General features: G+C 45.6%; 1 protein-coding gene across 3 annotated transcripts in view; it reads right to left on the bottom strand.

Annotated features, from left to right (window-relative positions):
* MARCHF8 (membrane associated ring-CH-type finger 8) overlaps positions 1-26,822 on the bottom strand; it is a 951,649-nt gene that overhangs the window by 752,837 nt on the left and 171,990 nt on the right. For all 3 annotated transcript variants that reach the window (XR_011268598.1, XM_069610553.1, XM_069610555.1), the window contains exon 2: positions 10,917-11,098. Coding sequence is in view for 2 of the 3 variants with exons in the window: in XM_069610553.1 (XP_069466654.1) it covers positions 10,917-11,018 (102 nt within the window). In the remaining variant the exon portion in view is untranslated. The remainder of the gene's footprint in view (positions 1-10,916; positions 11,099-26,822) is intronic.

The following is a 26,822-nucleotide window of genomic DNA, read 5'->3' as shown; positions in this document are numbered from 1 at the left end:
TTGACGCTAGTAGCTTTTCATGTCAGCAGCTCTAAAAACCTATAATCTCACTGACTGTAAGTGGGTGATAATAAACACATGCATGGTACAATGCCTCTGGTTCCATCTGAATCAAATTTGGGAAGTGAGGCTTGCAGCCATTCAGAGAAGAGCTCCCGGTCAGCAAATATGACCAAAAACCATGCACATCAGCTCAATGCATTGTTACAATAAATTAGGGTAATCACCAAAATAATGAAGACACAAATCAATTCACACAAGATTTCATGAAGGGACATAAAGATGTAAATGCCCGAATGAATCAGCAGAATGCATGTTTATAAAACAACGAAAGGCACGTTTGTGCATTAGAAGACAATTACGAACCATTGGCCAACGAACTTGGTATGGTCAACAAGGAGAGCCAATGATTCAATGAAAGGTTGATAATCAAGAAAATTGCTTGTGCTGCAATACTACCCACTTGGCTAGGGTTCCAGAAGGCGCTGAAGGACAACACCTGTATACTTACCATCATACCTGCGACCTTGAAATAAACGATACTGCAGCAATGCCAATACAACGGGAGTACTAAGATCCATTTCCAAACCAAATAATGGGAGGGCCCAAGGATTATCAGAGTAAAGATGTTACATCTTCAACAGAAAGCAGCAATGCTAAAGGCATATGGAGCTAAGGGAGAAATATACAAACATGATTCGCTGATACGCCAGCTCAATGACTTCACATTGGAAGTTTCTAGATGCTAAAACGACTTTCATGGTGTTTGAGGCACTCAAAAGTCTCCTCTGCCCGATAATACTATGTTTTTGGTTATCTTCCATCTCCGTGTTGGCGGGGTCTGGCTCAAATTTGATAATCCCATGGTAGTATGGCATTTTCTGCAGCAGAACAAAATTATGACTCAAGATAAACTCCCAAACCTCGAGCACGGCAACATAGCAGTAGGCGACAAAGCCTATGAGAAAGCAACACAAACCCGATCAGTGCTTGCCACTTGGAAGAAGAGCACTGAATTAAAATAAAGTCAAGTGTATGCAGGACACAAATCACACTGGAAAAAAAACTGGGTGAAAAAACTGCCACCACGTAGGTGACAGACAGACCCAAGCAGAATGAACAGATTATAAAACCACCATTGCATTGTAAAATGCAGTGCAAGCAGATCTTGCCTAATGCTACACAAATTAGCCACAATTAAGAATAAAAGTCAAGACTAAAAGTTCACATATGTAAATGTTGGCAAACGTTCATATTCAGCATATGGATATTGTCTTCAAAAGCCTGGAGGAGAATTCTGTTGGAAAACGTCTATCTCTCGCCAAGGCATGGGGCCTCATTACGACTGAGGCGGAACGGGTTAACGGGCTCTGCTAAAGGAGGCGGACCCGTTAAACCTGTTCCGCCTCATTACAAGCTCCCCTCGCGGGACCCGGTAAGTAACGCCTGGTCAAACCAGGTGTCCCTACCGGGTCCCACGAGGGGAAGAGGGAGCAAACAACGGGCGAACAACATTTCTGCCATAATGTAGGACGGTTTGCTAAATGTCGTTGGCTCTTCTGATGGACCCCCTGATGTGATCCTTTCTCAAGATGCAAATAAGGCATTTGATTGCGTCCAACTGGAACTACATTTTTATAGGACTGGAAACATTTGGTTTAGGGAGACCATTCAGCATATGTTGCGGTTATTATACCATAGACCCAAAGCATCTGTGCTAACAAATTATCATATGTTATACCCATTTGCCATGCCCTCGGGAACATGTCAGTGATGACCCTCTATTATGATCATTAGCCATGGAACTATTTGCATGTGAGATCAGGATGCCCGGGCAATTACAAGGGTTCAGAATAGGTGATTTAGTTAATAAGATATTGCTTTATCCAGATTGTTCTAAAATATTTTCTTTTTCACATTTCCCTTCATAGATTTCTAAAGGACAGCCTTTATTTTTGTTTGTTTTGGAAACTCTTCTGTCTTTTTGAGGTTAGTAAAGACTTCTATATAATTTCCCTTGCCTGTTTTGTTCATTCTTTTGGGGGAAAGGACTAGTCCCTAAGACTGTCAGTAATGAGAGACAATGGGCCTTATTACGACCCTGCCGGTCTGGAAAGAACGGTGGTGGTAAAACTGCTGCCACTGTTCTTTCCGGACCGGCTAATTAAGAGTCCTGCAGGTGGGAGGTGTTACTCCCGCCAGGTCGGACCTGGCGGGTTTAACACCACCCGCCTGCAGGCGGACATGGAAACACCGGCTCTCTTATAGACGGAACCAGTGTTTCCATGGTCCCCATCTTCATGGAGTCCTATGGGGCTCCATGGTAATGGGGACTCACACAATTCCGCCTCCGGAATTCCCGGGTCACCGGGGTCGTAATGCCACGGTGATTCCGGGAATCACAGAGGCGGAATGGTAATACGGGTCGGGTGGTAACCTGCCGGTTTTTCCGGCTTGGTTACCGCCGGACTCATAATGAGGCCAAATGCCTCACTTTATGAATGTTTGTATTGTTACAATTGCACAGCATATAATGTTATGTGCTTGTTATAGTACATGCCAACACAGTTGCACGTGCCTAGTGTTTCTCCAGTATGCCTTTTCAAGGCTGATCATTATTTTTCCAGGCATTCCAAAAAATATTAGAATTTGCAAAAGATCAAATGTATACATGTATACAATAATTGTTAAAAATGGAAAAATTAAAATATTTTCCATTGGGAGAAAAGTAGAGAAAAGGAAAAATAAGAAAACATTAATTGCATAGGTTTCTATGTCATGTGATACTCTAATCTGTTCAAATGTTTAACACATCAAATAGTTAGTGTTCTCTTCCTACCTAATATTGTTATAGAAGTGGATCATCCTATCTAATATGTGTGAACGGTATTGTTCTATAAAAAGGCAATGATCATTGTTACCCAATCTTAAGCAAGCCGTGTTATAATCTTTGTTAAAGAAGGAACCTTACCCATTGCCATCAAAGAACTACAATTAATAATATTCCAGCTGTAGAATTTGTAAGGGTGCTAAGAAACGACAGTGAGGAAAAGCACACGACAGTCAGAATTTGAGACCATCAGGATAAGATTTCAAGAAAGAGATTATAATGATAAAATGAATTAAATATCCATGCACAAGGTCATTAACGAATCAAGAATGGAGGTTCTAAACCACAAACCCAAACAATACAAGTAAAACCGGTACGAGAAGATTTATTACCAGACATACCACTATATTGATATACAAACTGTTGAATAAACACTGGCATATCATAGAAATGGATGATGATCTTAAAAAGTATATGGGATCTAAACCGGACATGACACAAAAAAAGAGCACCCAATTTACGCTCAAAACCATGTCCAAGCTTCATGAAGACAGCTAAAGCCATTAAGGCATGTTCCTGTATACCCTAAAATGTTAGGTACGAAGAGAAACCTAACCATTTGATGTACGTATTGTGGGAGGTGGTATAGGCTGACAAAGTCGCCAGGTGGACCTTTAAGGAATTGAATATTAACCCTGCATCTAGCAAGTGGAGCATGTAGGTTAGAAAGTATGAAGGGGTACATTCTATGGGGTTAATTTGTTTGGACTGGCACCAAATCACAAATCTCCTTCACTTGTCAAAATAACAGTGCCTTCTGTTAGGCTTTCTTGATTCCTTCGAGATATCCATACACCTCTGTGGCAGATTAAGATGTCCAAACTCTATGACTTCAGGAGCCATGCTGCCAAGTTCATTGAGTGAGGTTGAGGGTGCATTGTTAGGCCCCCGTGCTGAGTGAGCAGATTGTACGGGCACGGGAGTTTGATGGAATCGTACATCGCCAGATTGCGCAGATGTGGATACCAGGGTTGGCTTGCCCACATAGGAGCAACGAGGATGATCGACACTTGTTCTTTTTGGATCTTGTTCACCACCTTCCTCATTAGAGGTGTTGGGGGTGGGGGGGGGAGTAAGCGTAAGCAAATTTTCCTGACCAGTTCATCCATCAGACGTTCCCCTTGGAGCCTGGCTGGGGGATCCTGGATGCGAAGTCTGGGCATTGCTTGTTTCCGTTAGTGCGAACAAGTCTATTGTGGGGAAACCCCATTGAGAGAAGAGGTGTTCTACGACTCCTGCATGAAGTTGCCACTCGTGTTCTTCTGGTAGGGTATCCCTGCTCTATGAGTCTGCGAGAGAGTTGAGTTCCCCTGGAACGTGATGTGACGATAGGAATATTTTCCGTTTGAGTACCCATTTCCAAATTTGTTGCACAAGCCTGGACAGATTTGGAGAACGCATGCCCCCCTGTTTGTTGATGTAAAACATTGCTGTAGTGCTGCCTGTCAGGACTTGCACTGATTGGTTCGCTAGGTGAAGGGCACAAGCCCCTGAAGGGCTTTGAATACTACCAGAAGTTCTAGTAGATTGATGTGGTTTTGTGCTGCCGCATGAGACCACAGACCCTGAGCTGTATGGTGATGGTAGTGAGCCCCCCACCCAGCGAGTGAGGCGTTGTTGTGACAATCGCTTGTACCTCCGGATCATTGAAGGGTTTCCCCTTCAACAGGTTTTCTCTTGTCCACCAGTAAAGATTTTCTACTAATATTGGCGAAACGACCACTAGATCGTCCCACTTTCTTGAGACCACTGTTACGCCAACCACTCCTGCATGGGTTGCATGCGCAGGCGAGCGTGAGGTACCAGGTAAATGCAAGATGCCATCATGCCTAGCAAAAGCATAGTTTTACGCACCCTTATCTGGCGGCCTGCCCTATAATGCAGTGTTTGCAGTAACATGTTTAGGACTCTTTCTTTTTTTTTTGGAAACTTTATTTACAAAACTATAAAATCACATACATTACAATACACTCCATAAGACATTTAAAGTACTTGAAACCATCAAAACACATTTTTTTTTAAAAACAACTAAATACATTGAAGCATATAACCACACATAGCCCCCAGCCTAATTCACCACATCCCCAGCCAACCCTTCTTGAGTGTTTAAGACAGCTCCTAGGAACTGTTTGGTCCTGCTTGGCACTAGGCTTGATTTTTTCTCGTTGATTGAGAAGCCCAATTGAAAGAGAAGGTTGATAGTTCTTTGAATGTTTTTTCTGTAAATTAGGGGAGACTCCCCTGTAATCAGCCAGTCATCCGAGTAAGGGTACACTGCGATTGCCTCCCTGCGCAGGTGTGCTGCCACCACCGCTAGTACTTTTGTGAATACTCTTGGAGCAGATGCTATTCCGAAGGGCAGCACTTTGAATTGGTAGTGCTGGTTCGCTATCTTGAAACGCAAGAATCTTCTGTGTGCTGGGAACATTGAAATATGAAAATAGGCATCTTTCATATCCAGTGTTGCCATGTAGTCCCCCTTTTTTAGTAGGGGGATTACCTCTTGTAGCGTAGTCATGCAGAATTTTTGTGGCTTGACATATTTGTTTGCAGGGCGCAAATCTAATACTGGGCGCATTGTTAGATCTTTCTTTGGCACAGGGAAGTAGGTTGAATACCTGGTTGGGCGGGACAACCTCAATGGCGTTCTTTAGAAGAAGCTTGGTGATCTCCTCGAGGAGGATGCACTGGTGCTCTTTGGAATAAGTCTTTTGTCGTGGTGGGTGGTTCTGGGGTTGCTCGAGGAGTTCTATGCAGTATCCACCTGTTACAGTGGACAGTACCCATCTGTCTGTGGTGATTCCCTCCCATGCATGGGTGAAGCTGGATATGCACCCTCTGACTGGAGAGGCATGTGAGGGCACCTGAACGGATAGTCACTGCTTTTGAGGTGGAGAGCCACCTCGGAGGAGATGCCTCTACCGCGTCCGCAGGCTCTGCGCGCTCCTCTTGGGTAATACTGGGAGGGCCGACCCCGATTGTTTCCCCAGGTAGTACCTTGGCTTTGGCTATAAGTGGAATCCCTTTGAAAATTTTGGCTGCAAAAGCAACAAAAATTCCTGTTTACCCTCTGGCCAGTGGGTTTATTGGTGATTTGGCCTGGAGACCTGAGAGTCTCATACTCTTCTTTTGCTGTTTTTAAGGCATCTTCGATAGCCTTGCCAAAGAGCACATTGGGCTAAACGGGCATGTTGATAAGGGTTGCTTGCGTTTCTGGTTTAAAACGCGATTGGCGCAACCAAGCACAACGCTTGATGATAGTACCCTCCGCTATTATTCTGGCCTATGTTGTACGCGGCGTCAAGATTGGTCTTTAATAAGCAGCTTCACACTGCTCGGCCCTCTGCGGCTATCTAGGCAAGCTGAGACTTAAGTGGTTCTGGGGCCGATGATAAGGACGAGACCTCATCCCATTTGTGGCAGTTGTAACTGGCCAACAGGGTAGAATTATTAGGAATTCTAGTCTGGAAAGCCGCAGAGGAGGCAACCTTTCTGCACATCGTGTAAATTCTCTTGCTTTCATTGTCAGGCGGGGCCTCAGAGGAAGCTAGGGGAGTACCAGACCTTTTCCTTGTTGTAGTTACAACCAATGAATCGGGCTTCAGTTGCCCTCTGATATACAACCGGTCAGAAGGGGCAGGCCTAAACAGTTTCTCTATGCAGGGGTTCACTGCCCACATAAGATTAGGGGTTTCCAGCGATGGCTGTATTTTTCGCTGAATGGATTTCAGGAGTGGGATAAACTGTGTTACAGCCTTCTTATCCTCAAGGATTTTTTCTCCAAAATCCTTATCTTGTTGTACCTCTTGAGTCTCTATCTGAAAATGCTCTGCCGCTTTGACTAGCACCTCATTCAGAAGGGGTTGGTTGTCAATTGGTGAGTCCGTGAACAGGGGATCCTGATCAACAGGTGTGTCTATGGGATACATATTTGCCTCGGTGTCAACCTCAGGGTCTTCAATATCCCCGTAATAAAGGTCTACTGCCTCTTGAATAGAGAGGTCTTCATGGTCAGAGTCTGGGTCATAGAGACATAGAGATCAATGACTGTGCTTTGCACTGGAATCTCGGGGCGAGACCTCTTAGCAGGGGGTTGAGCAGGTAGAAAAGGGATCTGCGACCCAGAGGGTGCTGTATTGGGGGGGAATTGGACTGGAAACTTTGAAAATAGCGAGGGTCCTTTTCACAGAAGTTGGCATGAAGGACATCCTCCTCATGACCCTGTCTATATCCTCAGCCAACCATTGTGCCAAGCTAGGGATGACCAATGGTTGGGACGGGAGCCCTAAATCTTCATCTGTTGGAGTAAGTAATACAGGTTCTTTAGGCCTAGCCTCTTGAGATTTTTCCTTATGAGGGGTGTCCCTAGCCTCCTGAGATTTCTCCTTATGAGTTTTTTTTCCCTATGAGGGTTTTCTCCCCATGAGGGGTTTTCTCCCTATGAGGGGTCTTTGAGGACTTTTTCTTTGGCTCTTTCTCCCTACTTTGGCTCTGTGAAGTGTGTTTAACAGACTTCTTGGGCCCTAGCACCTGACTTGACACAGAACGTCGAATTTTGGGTGCGGTCTGAAACAGAGCCTCGTCTGCGGACGATCAGCCCTCTTGGGAATTTTTCGCCCAATGTCTGTACCGTCCTTTGACGGTCGGGATCTGTCATGCTGCGATACAAACGAGAGTGCCCAGACGACAGAGTTTCTACGGACCTTTCCCTGGACGTCATGCATTGCCGCTCGACACGTGTGTCGAGTCTCGGTCTTGGGTTTTGTGCTTAGTGGTGGATGAAGTGTTAGCGCTTCCGCCGCCGCGTGTTGTCCCCATAACAAGGCCGCCGGCCTGTCTTCAGGGGGTGGGGGCCTGCGCTTGGGTAGCCGATGCCACCCCATCGTCTTCGCTGTCAGAAACTGCGGTGTTGCTGCCATCACTGAAAGCACCTTCTATTTCCATGGCCTCGAGTTGCCTGGTGTAGTGGGCTCAGCGTTTGGTAGATCAGTCCTACAAAGTCTTGGGCTTGAAGAGCCTACACGCCCAACAAGAACCCTCGACGTGGTCTCTCGGGAGACACAAGTTGTAGACTAGGTGTTTATCGACCCAGGGAAATTTCCTATTGCATTTGAGGCAGAATTTAAAGGGGGTCTTGTCCATAATGAAAAGATGTGGCAGCCAGGCGAATGAAGTGCAAGAAAAGGGGCATATACATTCTATAATGACCTCCCCCCCTCTCTTCCTACTGCTTGTGCCAAAGCCTGTAGTGGCCTTCCAAGGCCGAAACGGATCCGTCGCTGACGTCTTTCGACTGTCGTTTTTCTTGTCCTTCACCGACGTCTGTATGTCGATGGTCGATGATATAAAGGATAGAAAGAAGGAACTATCGGCAATTAGGTAAACGTAAATGTCTATCAGCCGAAAGAGGAACTCCGCTCTAAGCGTCCATCTAGAAAGGCGGAAAAAAACAATCTGAGGGACCTTGAAGCGTGAGGGATCATGGGTACAGTGGACGTCACACTAGGGATAGTATTACTGCCCCGCCCTGTCAACGTCCCTTTTCTAGTTTCGAAAACAACAACTGTAATACTCTGCAGCTTCCACTAGATGTCGGCCCATGCACAGCATGTGATCGAAGCAGATTCCACAAGCCTCAGAAACACATGGTCACTAGCGGTTTTAGACCTAGTTTCAAGCTCTGGATTATATCTAGTAATTTGGGGGTCAATGAAGATGAAGTTGATACACCTACTATGGCATCCATTAGTCCACGTAATCTGATCCTCTCCATCTTTGACCACTAAAGGAAAAAGATCAAACTCTGCTAATGCCCCCCTCCATTCCCTTGCCCTAGGCCTCACAAGTCCCTTCTTTCCATTCCTTGAAGTTTTTTGTTGCTTTTGGAGGCAGTCAACATTAAGATCTCCCACCATAATGATAAGGGCCTTGGGTAACTACATTTCCCAATTCCTGAAGTTCTCTACCACCACTTCTATTAGCTCTGCCGTCATATCACAACACAGAGGGTCAAACAGAGTTGCGACTAAGGTAATCTCTTGTCCGTACAGTACATTTTTAATACAGGCAGCCGGGAAATTTCCATGGGGCCTAACAGGAAGATATTCAACTATATTATGGATTACTTTGGCTCTAGTGCACAAACCACCCTCAGGTCGGCCCCTTAATGGGCACAGCGATTTGCAGAATAGTACTGTGTAACCATCCAATTCAAAGGATGTACTTAACACTCATTAGAACTGCCAATGACTCTGGATTATTTTAAAACAAATTCTAGCCCCTAGTATTCCAAGACAGCACATAGATAGGACCTGCCTCCTCCAGGGGGACAGGCCAGCATAGCCGCTGTACTACCTAAGTCCACTGCCCATGTTGCCTTGGAAGGGCCTGTTTAACTACGTTCAGACTCACCCCCATTGTAGACTGCAGAGGCCCACTAAAGGTAACATCTTGGGTGGGTAGGTGGAATACCAAGATCTCAAATCCCAGTTGTTGCAAAATCTCTGCGCTATTACAAATACGCTCTACCACAATTGGAGAAATAAATGTTACCAGTGCCCATTTAACAGCACTATCCATAGTGGGTAGGTCCAATTTTTGAATATCCTTAGTTGAAATATTGCAAAGACCCGGGATGAGATGAAGTAGCTCCAGGATACATGTGCGGTTCAAAAAAGGGCTCCGGGCTGTAGGGTTTTTTAGCACAAATTTGATATGCAGAAGGTCGGTGAATCAAGAGGAATCAGGCTTGTTTCCCTATATGTATCATAGGTTTTGGGCATCAGGCTCAGCGCCTCAACCCGGGCAAACAAAGTATCTCGTTCAAAATACAATACTGTACAACACCGGAAAACTCACCTTACTTTGCACCACTCAACTGTTCACATACAATTATGAACATTCTTGCACATCTGTGTAAACTCACCACAGCCTTGAAAAAGATCCATGTTGGGTCGAAACATGTGCCGGCTTTAAGTGTGTAATAAATCACGGTTATACTCGATGCAACAAGTGACAAGAGTCCTCATTTATTGCGTGACAACAATAGTTAAGTCTACAAACCCACAATATTACCACTCCAGCACCTGGGTGAACAGGCTCTTACTTCAAACCCACTGGTAACTCACTGAGACGGAAGAGCAGCATCTCACAAGAACCCCACACCAGCAGCAGGTTCCACTCCTAACCACCATGGTCAGCTCAGTGACCTGTACATTCTAGTGCTCTACCTTCCTTCTAGGTTGTGGGAGTTACTTACATTATATGTGTATCCTTATTAACAGTGGGCTATGAACACAACTTCCTCTATAACTGTATTTTGGACATGCAAAGTAAGACGTTGTTAAGCCTCGACTTAAGGGGGAAGAGTTTGGATAAAATCAGTTTGCAGGATGGGCATGGTATGGGCCTGAAAAGCATACATAGTCTTCAAACATGTCTTACTGTGCTATGTACAATTGGCGATCTATTTTCAACACCAAAATATTACATGTTGATCTACATACCCACTTGATATTCTGCAGGAGATGTATTGTGCTTGATCAGCTTAATTAGTTTACTAAATCGGATTGAAACGTTTACATAACGTCACGCATTCCATTGTATTAAGTTAGATTATGGTGCACGTTTAGTAGAAAGTCGACAGATGCAGCACCCTCAGATTGATTCAGATACCTTCTACAAATATGGCCAACAAGTGCATTTGGACGTAAAAAAAACAGAAGTAAGTAGTGTGTGTCATGTAGATACACGTTTATATCGATGGTGGTAGATAGAATTTTGGGCAATTGATGGAGGGATTGTTTAACGATTACATTGCTTATTTGTCCTTGTTCATGTACAAAACAAAGATGTCACATAAATGATGATAACCCATATGTATGTGAGGGACTAATGTAAAACTGACAGAAATAAATACAAATAAACCATACTTCTAAAATCCAGCATATATATCGCAACATACAACGAGTGTGCAATTGAGAGTCATTATCAAAACCCAACGAAAAGAAGGAGCATGTTTGCAAACCTGTTCTTCTCTCTCTTTGTCTTTGTTCTTGGTCTTGGAGCCCCTACAGAAATTAACATCTCGAGCTGGGATAACTGATATTTGATGCAGTGGCATGTTCATCACTCTCTCCTGTTAGGTGATATCATTCAATTTGAAGAGGTTTCGAAAGTTCCATTTTGCATCTTCTCCTTGGCTTAAAGCTAACAAAAAAACAGAATTAATTTGAAACTGGAAATCAAACTTGTTAACTGCAATCGCTGGAGAAATGTTGTACAATCAAATCAAAATGGAAGGAATAACCCATTGCCGATTATATAACGACAGTGGCAAAAGGTCCCAACTGCCATCTTTACAAACATAATGGGTTGGCAGACAGCTGTTCTTTTTTATAGACCTGTTTTTATTATTTTGCCAGATTTACAAAGAATAGTGAACAGAAACATTTAAAAGATCGCCAGTCCTCGTCAGTCTAGAATCGTGCATATTACAGTGGAATTTGCAGACCATTTACGAATAAACATTTCCCATTAATCGACTAAGTATTCCCTTTGGTTGAGAGCCTCAAATATGTAGTTTCACTATATCAAAAGAAACATGAGTCCCCCAACACCTATCAATTCTTCTGGATGCAAATCTACTACTATGCACAGACACTAATTTAAAACAAGCATTGGCAATGCCAATAGTTTGGGCTTTTGTATAGGCATGAAAAAGGCACTTGCCAGACATTGCAGAAGTGGTATTAACTGGCTGTTGATGGTAGCAGGTGAAACATTGTACGGGTACCTGGAATCTAATCAATGCCTGGCAAATGTGTATTACTTATACCCAAGCTCAAACTGTTGCCTCTTCCAATGCTTGTTTTTTTACAGGACTTCAGTGCAAAGTTTGATGGCAAGGCTTGATTAAAGCAAGCTCAAAGAGTTCCTATGAGGAAGGATTATGGGAGGGGCAGGAACTGGGTGGGAATACCCATAGGGATTTGCATGGCCATGGGCAGCAAAATAACCAAACAACGCCTACACATCGAGTCACACCTTACATGTAATTTCTACCTTTCTGTACCCAAATACAATAGTTTTCGCTTATAGGTGGCGCACAGCCCAAACTACAAAGCGAGAAAGAATGCTGTCTGAGAGGTGGGACACTTCAGAAATTAGGCACTGTGACAAGGAAGAATAGAACTATATGAGTAATGAAGATGATCAGTAAGTAGTAAGTAATCTGGGAATCACTACAAACCTCTCTGTGAATAAAAGCCTCCGTTGTCTAATCAGTGTGTTAAGTACACCCATCAATTCACCACATAATGCTTAATTCGCCACCATTTAAATGTTCAAGTAACTAACGGTCAAAAGGGTGCCGAGTTTTCCAGTTCCCAATTTCTTACAATTCAATTTATTCGGGGGCTTCTGTCACATTAATTCCATGCAAGGTTACCAACACAGGAACTGTGAATACGCAATAACGTGCTAACGTATGGCCATGTCTGGGGAAAATGTGTACTGATGAGGTGGTATCATTCTGTAACCACGGTCTTCCAGTGCACATATTTACGAGTCAGACAGTATACCTTTTAGTAGACTTCCCAAGCACAACTATCAGTGAATCTTGTCAGCAGACTTTCAGTAAACCTGTGAGTTGTGCATCTGAGGAACTGAGGTACACTCTTTCGTCTAGATGAAGAGTCAAATTGTCACTGTCTTTAAGCATTACACAATTAAGTGTGACTGCCATAGTTTCCATCTCTCTGAGTGGTTTTGCCATATGAAAGCGACAAGCATGCACCCCATTCAGAGGCGCAACCTGCACAGTAGGGAACAGCTCTCCTGTCACAAAAATCAGCGGCTCCAGAATAAAGTCCACCGCCGCCAAGCACCTCTCACCTCAACGGTTGCAGCACATTGAAGGGCTCGTGCTTCCAGTCCTCGCCAACGATCCAACAACCTACGCTCGTGAGTGCACCAGATTCGCAGCTTCCGGGTGGTTCGGGTTACAGTCAAATCTTTCCACAACATAAACAGAGCAGGAGTCTCATTGAAAAGCAGGTAGGGCTTTCCAAGTATAGCCTTCTCTCCACCATTCTCGAAAGTTCACATTAGCAAAGCGACCATGCACTCATCTGGTAGCAGCGTGGTACATTTGCCGAAGGAGTCCCTAGCTTGTTACAAACACGTCGCCTAGTTAAGCCTTGAAAGGCTTTGTACATTAAACGACAAACGGAACATTGCTTCCACGCAGATATCAAATCATACTCTGCAGAGAAGCTGCAGAAAATACACGCTGCCTGCCATTGAAGTTGGAGCACAGAACTGCGCCACAAAAAGAAGAAATATAACCAACCCATGAAAAACAAAATAAATGTACATTTGCTATTTTTCAAAAGAGTACACTCACATGCTTCAATTTATAATTTTATTTTGAAGATGCATGGTATCTTTCCATTGAAAGCTGGCCATTAGTTTTGGTTTGTCTACAGAGAGCTTCCTTAGAGACAGTCATACAAGATGGCTGCCTCCATGGAAGAGCTCAGAGCTCAAAGAGTTCCAGAGATGGGCAGGAATGGGTGGGATTAGCCATAGGCATAGCTCTCAACTCACCCGCTTTTGGCGGGTGTCACCCGCCTTGCAAAGGGCTGACTCACCCGCCAAGCCTCCTGCACGCCCATTCATTCCAATGGGCGTCTCACCCGCCAAAAACAAAATCGGGTGATTTCACCCGCCTTTGCGAGACAAATGGTTGAGAGCTATGCATAGGGATTAGCATGGCTAGGGGCAGAGAATGGGAGAGATCAATAACCAAACACCACCTAATACACTGCGTATCCCTCCTGAAATGTCATTTATGTGCCCTTTCTCACTAGGCCTTATCCCTATGTACACATGAATCAGTATTTGAATGCAATAGTTTGGGCTATTGTAGACCAAACTAATGAACAAAAAAAGCAGCATCCCCCACCGACCCCTCATAACCTGCCACAATCAAGTCTATTAATTTAGAAATGATGTACTAAAGAGAGGAAGGAGGGCATGAAGAAAGATTGGTGCTTGTATGGAGGAGACCAGAGGGGAGAGAAGGAGGTACAATGAGATCAAAGGCAGAAGGAGATTGAAGATGTGAAGCCAGAGTTTTCCAGTGGACCAGGTTTGGACCTAGGCAGGACTTCGATGTTGAATCCTCAGGGACGGGAATGGGCACCGACTAATTCTGTAGATACTTCCACTCTCTGGGTCTTGCTTGGTGGTCCACAAGTTATCCCACTAAAAACTGCTGACTATATTCCCCCCTTTGCAGCTGGATAGGGGTTGAGATGAGGTTGACGAACAGGGCTTGGACGTTACTATGGGTTTTACTGAGTTGGCCGTTGTTATCAACTGGGATGGCAGTACCTTTGGGTTGCTGTGTGTTGGGCTGAAATACCCAAAAGTATTCACTAACAGACATACCCTTAGGTCAGCCGTGACCATGATTTTCACATTCCCGGGGATCCAGTAGTTTAAGGCATCATAAACACTGTAGGCATTTTCCCATGGGATACTTCAGGTTGGTGGGTATGCCTGATCGGTCAGTGCCTGGAAGATCGGACCTGCAACTTTGGTCTTCTCTGATAGTGCTCTGTTGGGGTTATTGTCTATGACTGGCCTCTGCTTATGCGTCACAATCTTCTCAATCTCTTCTTTCTCTAAGCTGGTGTTCTCTTTACTGTGGGTGGTCTCTGTATCGAGGCCTGAATGATGCCACAATGACACCACTTGTCACAGATGGCCTTGGAAATCCACAGACAAGATTTATGGATGTAAGTTTGTTGAGTAACATTTTAAACAAAAATGGTCTGAGAAGGCTTGGACGGTTGAAACTAGGGATTCCCTACACCTCTCCTGCCCTCCCCGTGGGCTTCTTCCGCTCTAGCCCAGATTCCCTAATCAATGAATTTCTCAGATGTATTCTAATGCAAAGTAACTCCTACTCACTAAGTCTTCTGTACCTCAGGATTTTTGTAAGAGATATTTCTGGTCTGTTTTACTGCCCAATGTCACCAATGTCTCTCTCTCTCTCTCTCTCTCTCTTTCTATTTCTCTCTCTCGCCCTCTCTTTCTATTTCTGTCTCCCTCCCTCTCTCTCTCTCCTCACTCCTCTGTCGGGATCTTCCTACTCCCACCCACTTTCTGTCTTCATCCCCAGTACTCCCCTCTTCTCTAACTGCCTTCACTTCTCTCCCCATTCTCTTATCTCTCTCTTTATGCTCCCCACTCTCCTTCACAAGGCAAAGGAAGCGCAACAATGGAACCCGGCTCTAGGAATGGAAATGGTAAATCATCTGCAGAATGCTGCCAACTCAATCCTCAAGAGAGAAGGTCTTTCCCCAGAGAGTCCAGGACCGCCCTGATGAAGCAGAGTAGCTGGAATGGTGTGATGTTGGGCTTTTCCAAGTTTAGGGAAAAGCCCTAAGCTATGCAGTAAATGAAAAGTGTGATGCCGCTGGCAGGCACCCGATCCAGTGGAGTACATGCCAATGAGCCATTCATCCAAGGAGAGAAAGAAGGGACTCCGTTCCTCCTTGACATGAGCGCCAACTACCTATAACAGCTTGTTCAAAACCCTGGGTGCCTGATAGGCTGAAGGGATGGGCCAGAAACGGATAGTGGATGCCCCTAACCACGATCCTGAGGTACTTTATCTGCTTTTGAGGGATCGATACATCAGACTAGGCGTCCTAAAGGTCTTTGAACCATTTGGAAGAAAATCTTGAACTTGTAATTTCACAGGTACAGGTTAAGTAGCTGCAGATTAATGATGGAACATAGACCCGGCCATCTTCAACACTAGAACATTGAGATAATACCCACCTATGCTGCATGGTGGACATAAGCTGATTGGCAGGTTTCACCCCCGAGATGTGCGATTTCCCCCAGCAAGAGTGCATTTGGGGCAGGGGAGAGTATGGAAAGTGGTACGCCTAGGTGATGAGGGGGAAAGGGAGATAAGAGACCTGCGAAATGACCCAAGAGACCAAGGCATCAGAGGTGGTGTTTCTTTGCTCCTGGATGAACATGTCTCCCCACTGGAGAAGAGTTGTCAAAGTACAAATTAAAGATGTTTTGGACCAGGGGTGGGCCATGGGAGCCAAGACATTTGGCCTCATTACGAGGTTGGCGGTAACCCGCCGGAGCTACTGGCGGGTTGCAGCCGACCTCGTAACATCATTTCGGCCACCTGATATCCCGGGCCACCAGGATATTACAAGGCCAGGCGGCCCGGGATGTCATGTGGCAGGAACTGTAAGTCCCCATTCCTGTGGAGTGCCACAGGAATGGGGACACAGAAGCACCGGCACCATTGCTAATGGTGCTGGTGCTTCCGTGGATACCATGCCTGCAGGGGGCGGTGCTCCCGGCAGGTCAGAACTGCCGGGAGCACCGGCCCCTTCAGGCATTCTCATAGTCTTGCGGTCTATCTCTTGACGCACCCCCACCACTGCCTTGGTGCGAGAAACACTGCTGGTTGGGTCTGCTGGAGTGTGCCTGACACCTGTGTCTATGGGCAAAGGAGGCAGAAGTCTGCTGAACGTCTAGGCTCGGAAATCTGGCTGCAGCCTTCAAAGCCTTACATTTCTCCAAAGACTTGTCTTCCTTGGAGACAAAAAGGTTATCTTCATGAAAAGGCAAGGGGCTAAGCCTGAATGTCTGGGGCAAACAATGATGTCCTCAGCCACTAGTGTTTTCAGAGCACTGTCCCCAAGCCCTGAATAGAGCTCCTGGCACACCCTCTTGCCATTCACACATTCTGGAAATATTAATTATTTTGATGAGTTTGTACAACATTGGCTAAAACCACCATGCCTTCTGTCCAAATTCTAAGAAAATGTACTGGTTTTGAGAAGCTATGCATCAGCACTTTTTATTTTTAGTGTGTTTATTTGTTTGAACTTGGCAGAAGCAGTGCCACATCAGTGTAATCTAACTATGACAAGTGGTTTAGCTCTGATATACGGACCAGGATGCAATCACCATCTAGAATGATTCCCCCACTTACGCCAATGTTGAGGAGCCCTAACATATGGAGGATATTTCTTGATTTTCATGCATACATGGTCACCACAATAAGCAGGGTGTTTGCTTCCCTTCCCCTTATAAAAACACACCTACCCTCTGGTTCTAAAGGGAATGTGTTTGTGAAAATTCAAAATCCCTTTGATGCAGTACGGCTACACCTACTTGCTTGGATTTAGCGCTAGCTGGAAATGGCTTTGGGTACATTTTGGAAAATAACCTGTACCGATGTGCCTTAAGCAAGTGTGTCTCCTGGAGGCAAGTTTCCATCATTGAGGCCCACCTAGATCCTTAAATAGCCTACATCTTTTAAAACATGCATTCAGACAATGCACATTTAGGGACCACACATCAGTCAATGCCCATAAATATATTTAATGTTGAAGGTACTGCGTAAGAGGCCATCCGGGTTCAGCCATAACTTGCCTGCAGCAGTCCCAACCTAGAATATTTGTGCAGAGCTCCCTAAAAATGTGAGTATTGTGATAAGTTCCCTGAGTATTTCATGCTGCCGCAAATGCCCCAACCATTCAGAATAAAGGCCAATGTAACAAAGCAATACAATTATCCCTCCACTTAATCCCACCTTCTCTGACAGCTATGTAACACTGGAAGTAATCACAGCAACTAGATACACCTCCTGGGCTATATACCAATGGGTTATATACCAATAGACAATGGTCAGAGGTCTATATTTGTAACTTATCTTTGGCATCTCTCTATATACATAATGCTATCTCCATCGAAGACCCATCACATCTGGATAGCTACATTTTTCACATTCTCCTGTAAATGTAGGGTCTGCGTCTAGCCAGAGTTTAATTCCCCTTTACTAGTGACTCCCAGAGGATGACAGACTCCCTCAAAAAGGGTGCATATCAAAAACCAGTTACTGCTAAACCACAGAAAAAAGCATAGCTGCAAGTCCAGCTTCAAAGTGAAACCTTCCATTGCCTGCAGCTGCAAGAATGAATTAAAATATAGCACAGAAGCTTGCCATTTTACCACCCAACCTCCAGGCCCACATTCCATACTATAATCCTGGACCACCACCCAGCATCTCAAATGAAGAGCCTGCTGCAACATTGTACAGGTAGTCTGTACTTGCCTTCACCTCGGTGGATGCCTACCTTGCATCTTTGCATAACACGCTCAAACTTGCTGAATTCCATATAGCAGCAGCAATGCCTCTAGCGCTAAGGCTTACCTTACCTCCAGCAGTTTCTGCCTTACAATACTGCCCAAATTCAAGTCGGGTAAAAAAATCATACTTTTGGCTTCCAAAGTAAGATATTCCTGCTTCGATGTCTCTCTTAAAACCTAATCTCTGATCTTGTGATCCTTCAGTGCCATAAGAACTGTCCCACCGATTCCAGTCCGCTTCCTGACCTTTGTACAGGCGGGAATACCAAAATTGAGCTAATGACATGTGTGACATGCACCCAGGTGTGGGTGTGGAAAGAGTCCAAGACTTGCTGTAATTTATGTATTTATTTATTTCTAATGCCCCACAGCCGCAGGCATCAGGGCGCAACAAACGCAGGACTCAGAAGGACAGGATGAAAAAAACGAGGGCAAAACAAATTAAACGAACAAAAAAGTTTTCAGCTTCCTTCTAAAAGTGGCTAGTGTTTCTTCCTGGCAAATACTTTCTGGAAGAGTGTTCCAAGCCACAGCGGCCGTGACTGCGAAGAAGACGCCCTTTCCTCTTGTTCTCCTCCCCCAAGGGACTCGGAGTAGGTTCGCTGAACTAGAACGTAATGTTCTGCTTGGTGTATGCCTAATTAACATTTGTGTAAGGTATGTTGGAGCCTTACCAAACAGGTATTTATGAGTCAATGCGAGGATCTTGAAAAGAGTCTTCCTCTCTGCGACAGACAGCCAGTGAAGCTCTCTTCTGTAACTGGATACATGCTCTTTCCTGGGGATCTTACATATTACTCTTACTGCATGATTTTGAACAATCTGGAGTCTGTATACTCTCCTTACTACCCCCCAAGAAGGGCATTGCAATAGTCCAGGTGGGGCAAAACGATTGCTCGTACCAGGGTTTCACAGTTTTTGCGGGAAATCAGTGGATGTATTTGTCGTAGTACTTGTATATGGTTTGGGGTATTTTTGACTATGTTGTTCACGTACGCATCAGTGCACATAGATGCCTCTAATACTGTACCCAAGGTTTTTACTTTTTTCACCACTGGGATACGATTGCTATCAATCAGAAACTCAGAGTATGCTTGACTCAATTTATTTCTTGCCTGGTTTGTGGCAAAAATCATGAGTTCCGTTTTTTAACAATTGAGACACATCCAGTTTTTAACCATCCATTTGTGAATGGATGAGTAGATGGAGGTTAGGTTTGCTAAATCGGTATCATAGTCCTCACTGAGGTCCATTAACAACTGGAAGTCGTCTGCATAGTTGGTAAACTGCAGACCCCTAGTTTTGAATTTGTCACATAATGGCTTTATATATAGATTGAAAAGGGCTAGTGAAATACATGCCCCTTGTGGAACTCCATATTTAACGGGGCTGTCTTCGAACATGCGTTACCCCAACAGATTTTGGAATGTCTTTCACCAAGGAACAAGTCTATGCACATGACATCACTAGTGTAATTCCGTAGCCAAGGTTTTGAGCAAGCAAGAGTGATCCAGCAAGTCAAAAGCAGCTGACAAATCTAAAGGAATCAGCAAGTCCGTTTTACTTTCTTCCAATCTTTGCAGCATTTGTGATTGTAGGTTTATCTAAGCACTCTCGGTCCCGCAGTGGCTCCTAAACCGGACTCACTACGGTGCACAATAGTAGATATCTCAAAATGGGCCTGTAATTGACTGGTCGCGACCTTGTCCAAGATTTTATAGAAGGGAAAGGTGTATTAGCAATGGGTCTCAGGTTGCCAGGGTCTTTAGGATTGAGGCCAGGCTTCTTGATCAGGGGTGTAACTACCACCTCCTTAATGGTTTTAGGTACGCTATTGTGTCAGATGAAGGCATTGATGAAGGCATTGATGAATCTTGTTAGGAAGGGAGCAAATAGTTTATTATTGGCTAGGATCACTTTGGATGGCAGCAAATCTGCTGAACAGGGCGTGGGTCTCAATTTCGCTAGGGTTTCTTCCATTTCTCTAATAGAGATGTTTTGGAAAGAAAAACCTGGGTCTTAGTCTTCCTTCTTGAGACCCGATTCAGAGGCTTGATCAGGAGGTATATTTAGTTTGGTGCAGCAGGTTTGGACCTTATCATGTGCCAATAAGACTTTATCCACAAAAGCTTTCTGAACATTGTCACAGTACGTAGTATCTGGGGAAAATGACTGGGACAGGGCTGCTGGTGTTTCCCAATTCCTGTATATTTTAAACAGCTTATGAGAACTGTTTCCTGCTTTATTTATTTTCACAAAAAAAGATTGGTTTCGAAGATCTTAGTTCAATAGATTTTTTCTAGATGTTTCCACTTTTAGCTATTTTCCACTGATTTGTCTCTAGCCCAGATTTGTTCTGGCCATCTTTTCCCCTTCTTAAGAAGGTGGAGTTCAGGGGAGACTCAGTTCTGTTTGTTAGGGCGATCCCGGTCTAAGGGGGGCTTTTTCTTATAATAGAATTATAGATTGCTCATATCCCTTGTTAACTGGATTCCTCAATGCTTTTTCATCCTCAGGACTGGGATGAGTTTCTCTCTTTAAGTGACAACTATCTTCCCCTACTGGGACGTTGGTTATTAGGTTTTTTGGGGTTTTACAGTTCCAATCATTCAACTTTACATGTACTCTTGTCTCTAGTACTGGGACAGGTTTCCTCATGCATATAATGATTCAGGGCTGCCTCAGTTTCCCCCCATACCTGTCATCATACGGGGAAGGTTGCAGGGCCTGGCTCTCGCTCAGGTAATGCTCTTCGATTCTTCTGCTGCTCAGATCTCCATTCTTAGTTCGTCGTTGGGTGTCTGCCGTCTGCAGACGCTTGCAATGGGAAGTATTTCTGGCTTCCCATTGCGACAGTCTTGTGTGGTTCTCCAGGCGTCTTGCCAGCCACTCTGCATGCGTGGTCGCACCACTAACAGGTACTTCTTCCTTTTCTTCCTGCTTGTACCTTCCTTTGCGGTTGCACACAGTGCCTCTGTCAGCTCACACTAGGTTCCTCTGACTCGTTGAAAGTTGCATGCTCCGTGACCTGCCTTGACTCCACCTCCACAAGGCATGATATTGTCAGGGGGCTTCCCTTGTGCATAGGACTCTCCTTCTGCTCTGACTAGTCGCAGTTAAATACACGTCTCTGGTTAAAGAGACATTTTCCTTTCTTTTGTCAATGTTTATTTTTACATTGCCTTTAGTCAAACATAAAATTGCCACACTATTCTTCATAGAAGAGCGTCCCCTATACGTGGCTATGACAGTTGACTTCGGAAATTCCACAAAGGAACTGGAGTCCTTATCCCCAACGTGGCAGTCTTTCCCGGTGAGGTCTCACTTGTCTCGACCCCTAGGGAGGGTCTTGCGGAGGGGGCTTCCCTGCTTAGACTCACAGGGGGAGTTGCCCCCTTGGGGAGAAGGGACGAATACCTGCAATTCATCACAGTACCTAGAGGAACAAGTGTACAGAGCATAGAATTGCCCAGAAAAGTGGCACAGAGTAATAACAAGCTAGCAGATTGGAAAGCTCTTCTCAATGTACCTTTAGAAAATCCAGCACTCTCAGGTGCAAGATAGTCTAATTTGTCACAATTTAAATGCAGCTAGGATGTACATCTCTCATCAATGGAAAAATAACCTCGATCCTGATTTAAAAAAGAATATGATAATATTTAGAATGCCTTTCATGAATTATATGGATGAATTAATCAAAACACTGGAATTGATATACATTTTATTTGTGTTGTTCTCCTCCTATGTTATTGTGCATAAGCTTTGTGTCTGACACATTGTTCGATTAGTTAAATGAAATAAAATATGTTATAAAATAAAAGAATGGTAGTTGTAAATGTGGAATGTTATGGGCATGGACAAATTATCTGCAGCTTTAAGTGGCACAATGCCGAATAACTTAAGAGGTTTTTCACCAATCTTGCATTATGTAGAAAATCATGATTTCTCTGCTGCGCACAATAAACCCAGCATTTTGAGCCAGAATTAATTTTACTAAAAGGACTCAGTTTGAATGTATTTGTGAATTTTATTTAGGCACCAGGTGTAGAGTGATATCCCGTTGGAAACATCCTTCTAGAAATGTTATCGCTCAAGGGTGTAGTTGGAAGCCATTACTGCGGTTGCCCCTTGTTTTCATCTGGTCATTTGGAAGATGTGAAGATGTTCGAGAAGAATCTGTACAAGCAGACACTGGTACATTTTAATGGAATGGTTTATGATTCACATTATGTCATTATGAGATTGATTGGAACACTGTTAAAAACCTTTTACGAATCCAGATCTCAGATTGTAGAGGATTATAACCCCATTATACTTGAAGCAAGCTGTTTGCTGGTTATGAATTGTGCAACCCAGGCTGTAAAAGAAAGTGTACAACTTCCCAATGTGTTCTCTGCAAAGATAGCTGAACTTGTTGCCTTAACGAGAGCTTGTACACTAGCGAATAACCAAACCGTCACCATATACACCGACTCTCACTATGCTTCATGATTGTGGACAATTATAGAAACAGCATGGATAACTGACCGTGGCAGGTCCACCCCAAAGAAGGTTTTTTATGCATCTGTCCTCCTTGATGCTCAAATCTATTGCTTCTGGGAAGTTCTATTGCTACTGTTTCTAATCCCATTCATGACAAGTTAACAAAAGGAAATGCCTTGGGAGATACAGCAGTTAAGGAAGCAGCTATCTTCTGCTCCAAGGCTGTTGACAAAATACAGGACGGTGCTGGAGAAATTAAAAAGAGACCATGGAAGTTGTGTTTTACATTCTGGCAACATCTGGCACTCCTGGGACAGCTGTCTGGTTGTGCTAAAGGTGCGTTATTCACATATTTTCCCTGCATGCAGCATGGGTTGGCAAACATGGGCAAATGGGTAATGTCACTAGTAATATGCAATTGTCCTATCCCAGTAAAGAGGTCAGGCAGGGTCAGGCACTCAGTCAAAATCACACACACCACAGCACTCGCCTAACACTGTCCTGCCTAACGAGTCACCATCGGCTCGTAATACGACCTTCCATTTTTCTAAAATGTCTACCTTAGAGGTAGAAAAAATCATCCTATCTTTGAAGCCCTCAAACTGTAAAGGCGATATTTGCCCAGCACAGCTAATAAAAGATGCTGCCAGAGAACTCTCCCCATTCATAACTAAACTGATAAATGCCTCATTTGCTCACCTGCTAACCTTAAACAATCCTGGGTGCTACCCCTCCTCAAGAACCAAACACTAGATCCTCTTATTCCCACAAACTACCGGCCCATTACCACGGTCCCATTTCTACTAAAAATATTGGATAAAGCCGCTTACATTCAAATTCAAAAACACTTGGAATTGCATAAACTACTAGGCAACAGACAATCTGGTTTCCACCCACTACACGGAACAGAGACAGCCCTAATCGACCTAAAGTCCCAAATAGACGAGCTGAGAGACAAAGGAAGGACAGTACTCTTGCTCCTACTTGACCTCTCTGCCGCATTTGATCTGGTCAACCACAAGGTCTTATGCCGGCACTTTGATTCTGCAGCTCACTTCTCTACGGGTGCCATCAAATGGATTGAGTCTTTCCTGAGTGAGGGAACCATGAGAGTCTTCTCCTCCTCAGCAGTGTTTTGCGTTGAGAGTCGTGAAGATATAGGAGACCTCCGTCCCCAAGTGCCGCACAGGGAGAATCACTAATTCACTCCCTGTGCAACCTTTGAGGCCACAGGTGGAGAAGATCCGGAGCCGGAACCGAAGTACTAGGAACCCCAAGGCAGCTGTGAAAAAAGGCAATGATTATATACCAAGCAGACAGGATACTACATGTATTAGTCAGAAGGCAATCAGAGTCTTACCGGGGATTTGATGAAAGGGATGGTGAACCTGAACGGGAGGATGGTTCCGGGACTCACGTAGGCAAAGGACCCACCCTAAGGGATAGGTCCGGATGGTCTTCGCCAGTCTCCACCTGGAGAGTGTCTGTATTGTAGAAGGGCCCCAGGTAATCAGATGACAGCCACCAACTGGGAAGTGAGACCAACCGTGCAGAGGTGCAATCAGGGAGGCCCAAGAGAGGTCCGTTGAGCAGAAAAATGTCTGAAGCCAGGAAGAGCCGTCCGAACCAATGGAAGAACAAAAAGCACGATCCAGAGGAAGTCCGTAGTTCAGTCCGGGGTCAGGAGCCGTAATGAGCAGAAGAGCCGACGTAGCAATAGCCGAGCGCGATCCACAAGAAGTCCAGAAAACAAAAGCTAGGTCCAAGGAAGCCAGGTAAGCAACACGGGTAAGCAAGCCAAACAGAGTCTCCAAGTAAACCAGCTGTGAAGCGTGGTGTACAGGCACTGCACCGTTTAAATACCATCTTCTTCCTGGTCACATGACACTAAACGGAGTCACGTGACTGCGAACCAGGGGCACATGACCGTGTAATCGAGTCACGTGATCGGGCCACAACGATACGAGCGAGTGTGTTACTGCTCGAGCGGTGGCCTAATCTCCATGGCAACTGCCAATGGAGAAACGGCCGCAACCGCGACTGTAAGGTGTATGGCGTTTGTTTTGCCAGCGCGCGAGCCAAACTGGGTTGCCTGCGTGAGCCCCGGGAGACAGGTGAATGGGAGAGACGGGTTACAAGACTGGGTGACGGGACATGGCCGGAGGAACAACCCGAAGGCACGACAGAGCCCCCACCCAAAGGCCCACGACCCCGTGGGCAGGAAGGATGCTCCCGATGAAACCGAGCAACCAACCGGGGGGCATGGACATCCGAGGCAGAGACCCAGGTACGCTCCTCCGGACCACAACCCAACCAATCGACCAGGTACTGCAGGCGACCCCGAAGGAAACGGGACCCCAGAATGTCCGAGACCTCGAAAACATCAGGCGTATCCAGGGAAACAGGGGCAGGAGAGGGGCGAAGACGTGTCGAGGACGGGCAGGGCTTGAGGAGGGAGGTATGGAACACAGGATGTACCCGCCAAGAGGAAGGGAGAACTAGGCGATAGGCCGCCGGATTGATGACTCGGGAAACAACATAAGGACCCACAAAACGGGGCAACAGTTTGCGACAGCCCTTCAAGTGGAGATGTCGGGAGGACAACCAAACCCGGGAACCAACGGGATACAAAGGGGCCATGGTACGCCTAGCGTCTGTGGAGGCCTTCATGGATGCCTGTGCCTCCTGCAGATGAACGAGGACCTTGGCATGGAGGGCTGACATATCCCGAACGCAGGCTGCTGCGGCAGGGTTCTCGGTGGGAGAAATGTCGGGGACAGGGAGGACTCGGGGATGTTGGCCATACATGGCGTAGAACGGAGAGAAACCAGTGGAAGAGTGTGTAGCGTTGTTGTAGGCGAATTCAGCATAACGTATGTTCTGCAACCAGGTCGATTGTTGTTGCAGCATCAAACAACGCAGATATTGTTCCATGGAATGATTTGTTCTCTCGGTCTGGCCATCGGTTTCTGGGTGGTATGCGGAGGAGAACCGTGCATCGATACCTAGCAGAGCGGTCAAGGCACGCCAGAAACGGGATGTGAACTGAGAGCCTCGATCGGACACAAGGACAGAGGGAAGGCCGTATAGACAGAAAATGGTATCAAAGAAGAGCTTGATCAGAGGTAGGTTCAGTGTCTGGGCTAGATTGATATCAATATAGTTCCCGGAGGCCCCGGAATCAATAATGATCTGCACGGGGTGGATGATACCAGGGGCAGGCTGTATGGTGGCTTCTACTTGAATAGGCCTGATTCGACCAAACGATGGAGTGAGATTCGGGGAAGGGCATGGAGAACTCGATCCTACCCCCGTATCTAGGATCGAGCGGGATGAAAACCATGTTTCTTGGGTCTGGGTCTCCGGGGACACTCCTTCACAAAATGCCCCCCAAGCCGCAGTAAAAGCAGGCGTTCTCACCCCTTCTGCACTCCCTCTCTCTCTCTCTCTCTCTCTCTCTCTCTCTCTCTCTCTCTCTCTCTCTCTCTCTCTCTCTCGAGGTGATGGGACTCCTAACACCCCCTATTTGCATAGGCTCACCGGTGGACTCAGAGGAAGACGACGAGACGGCAGAGCTGGCAGTCTGGGAAAACCCGGCCTCAGCCCTGCGTTCAGAGCGCCGTGCGTCCACTTGGAGAGCCAAGTCCACCAGGGCCGGGAACTGAACTGGTAGAGACGGTACCATAGCCAAGGCGTCTTTCATAGGGCTGCTTAGCCCTCTATAGAACACAACCGATCTTTTGCTTTCGGGCCATGAGGTCTCTGCTGCCAGTTGGTTAAATCGTGTAATGTACTCAATGAGGGAGCCCTTACCCTGGGACAGGTCCAGCAGTTCTAGATCATGGGATTGTGCTTTATACCTGGTGTCGAATACTCGGGACATCTCTGATACTAACTGGTCGAAATCATAGAGGGCAGGATGATCGGTTTCTAACAGCGGGTTTGCCCAAGCAGCAGCCGTGCCGGCTAGGTGAGATAGAGTGAATGCCGCCTTGGTGGTAGGATCAGGAAAAGCAAGGGGTCGACACAAAAAGTGCAACTTACACTGGTTAAGGAAAGTCCTAAACTTCCTCGGGTCCCCATGGAACTTTTCTGGGGCAGCCAAAGGAAAGGGAGAGGGCAGGACCACCGGAACGGGAGCCGAGGGAGTCGGGATTGGGTGTGCAAGGGATACCGGTGCTGGAGTGGCGTCCCCGAGCTCCGGGTCCGCGGGTAAGGGATGTTGGGCGCTCTGTAACAGGTCAAGACG

This window comes from Ambystoma mexicanum, chromosome 8 (genome assembly GCF_040938575.1).
Source record: "Ambystoma mexicanum isolate Mex_15411 chromosome 8, UKY_AmexF1_1, whole genome shotgun sequence".
NCBI lineage: Eukaryota > Metazoa > Chordata > Amphibia > Caudata > Ambystomatidae > Ambystoma > Ambystoma mexicanum.
The sequence above is the reverse complement of the archived record's forward strand: the minus strand, read 5'-3'. Positions and strand labels throughout refer to the sequence as shown.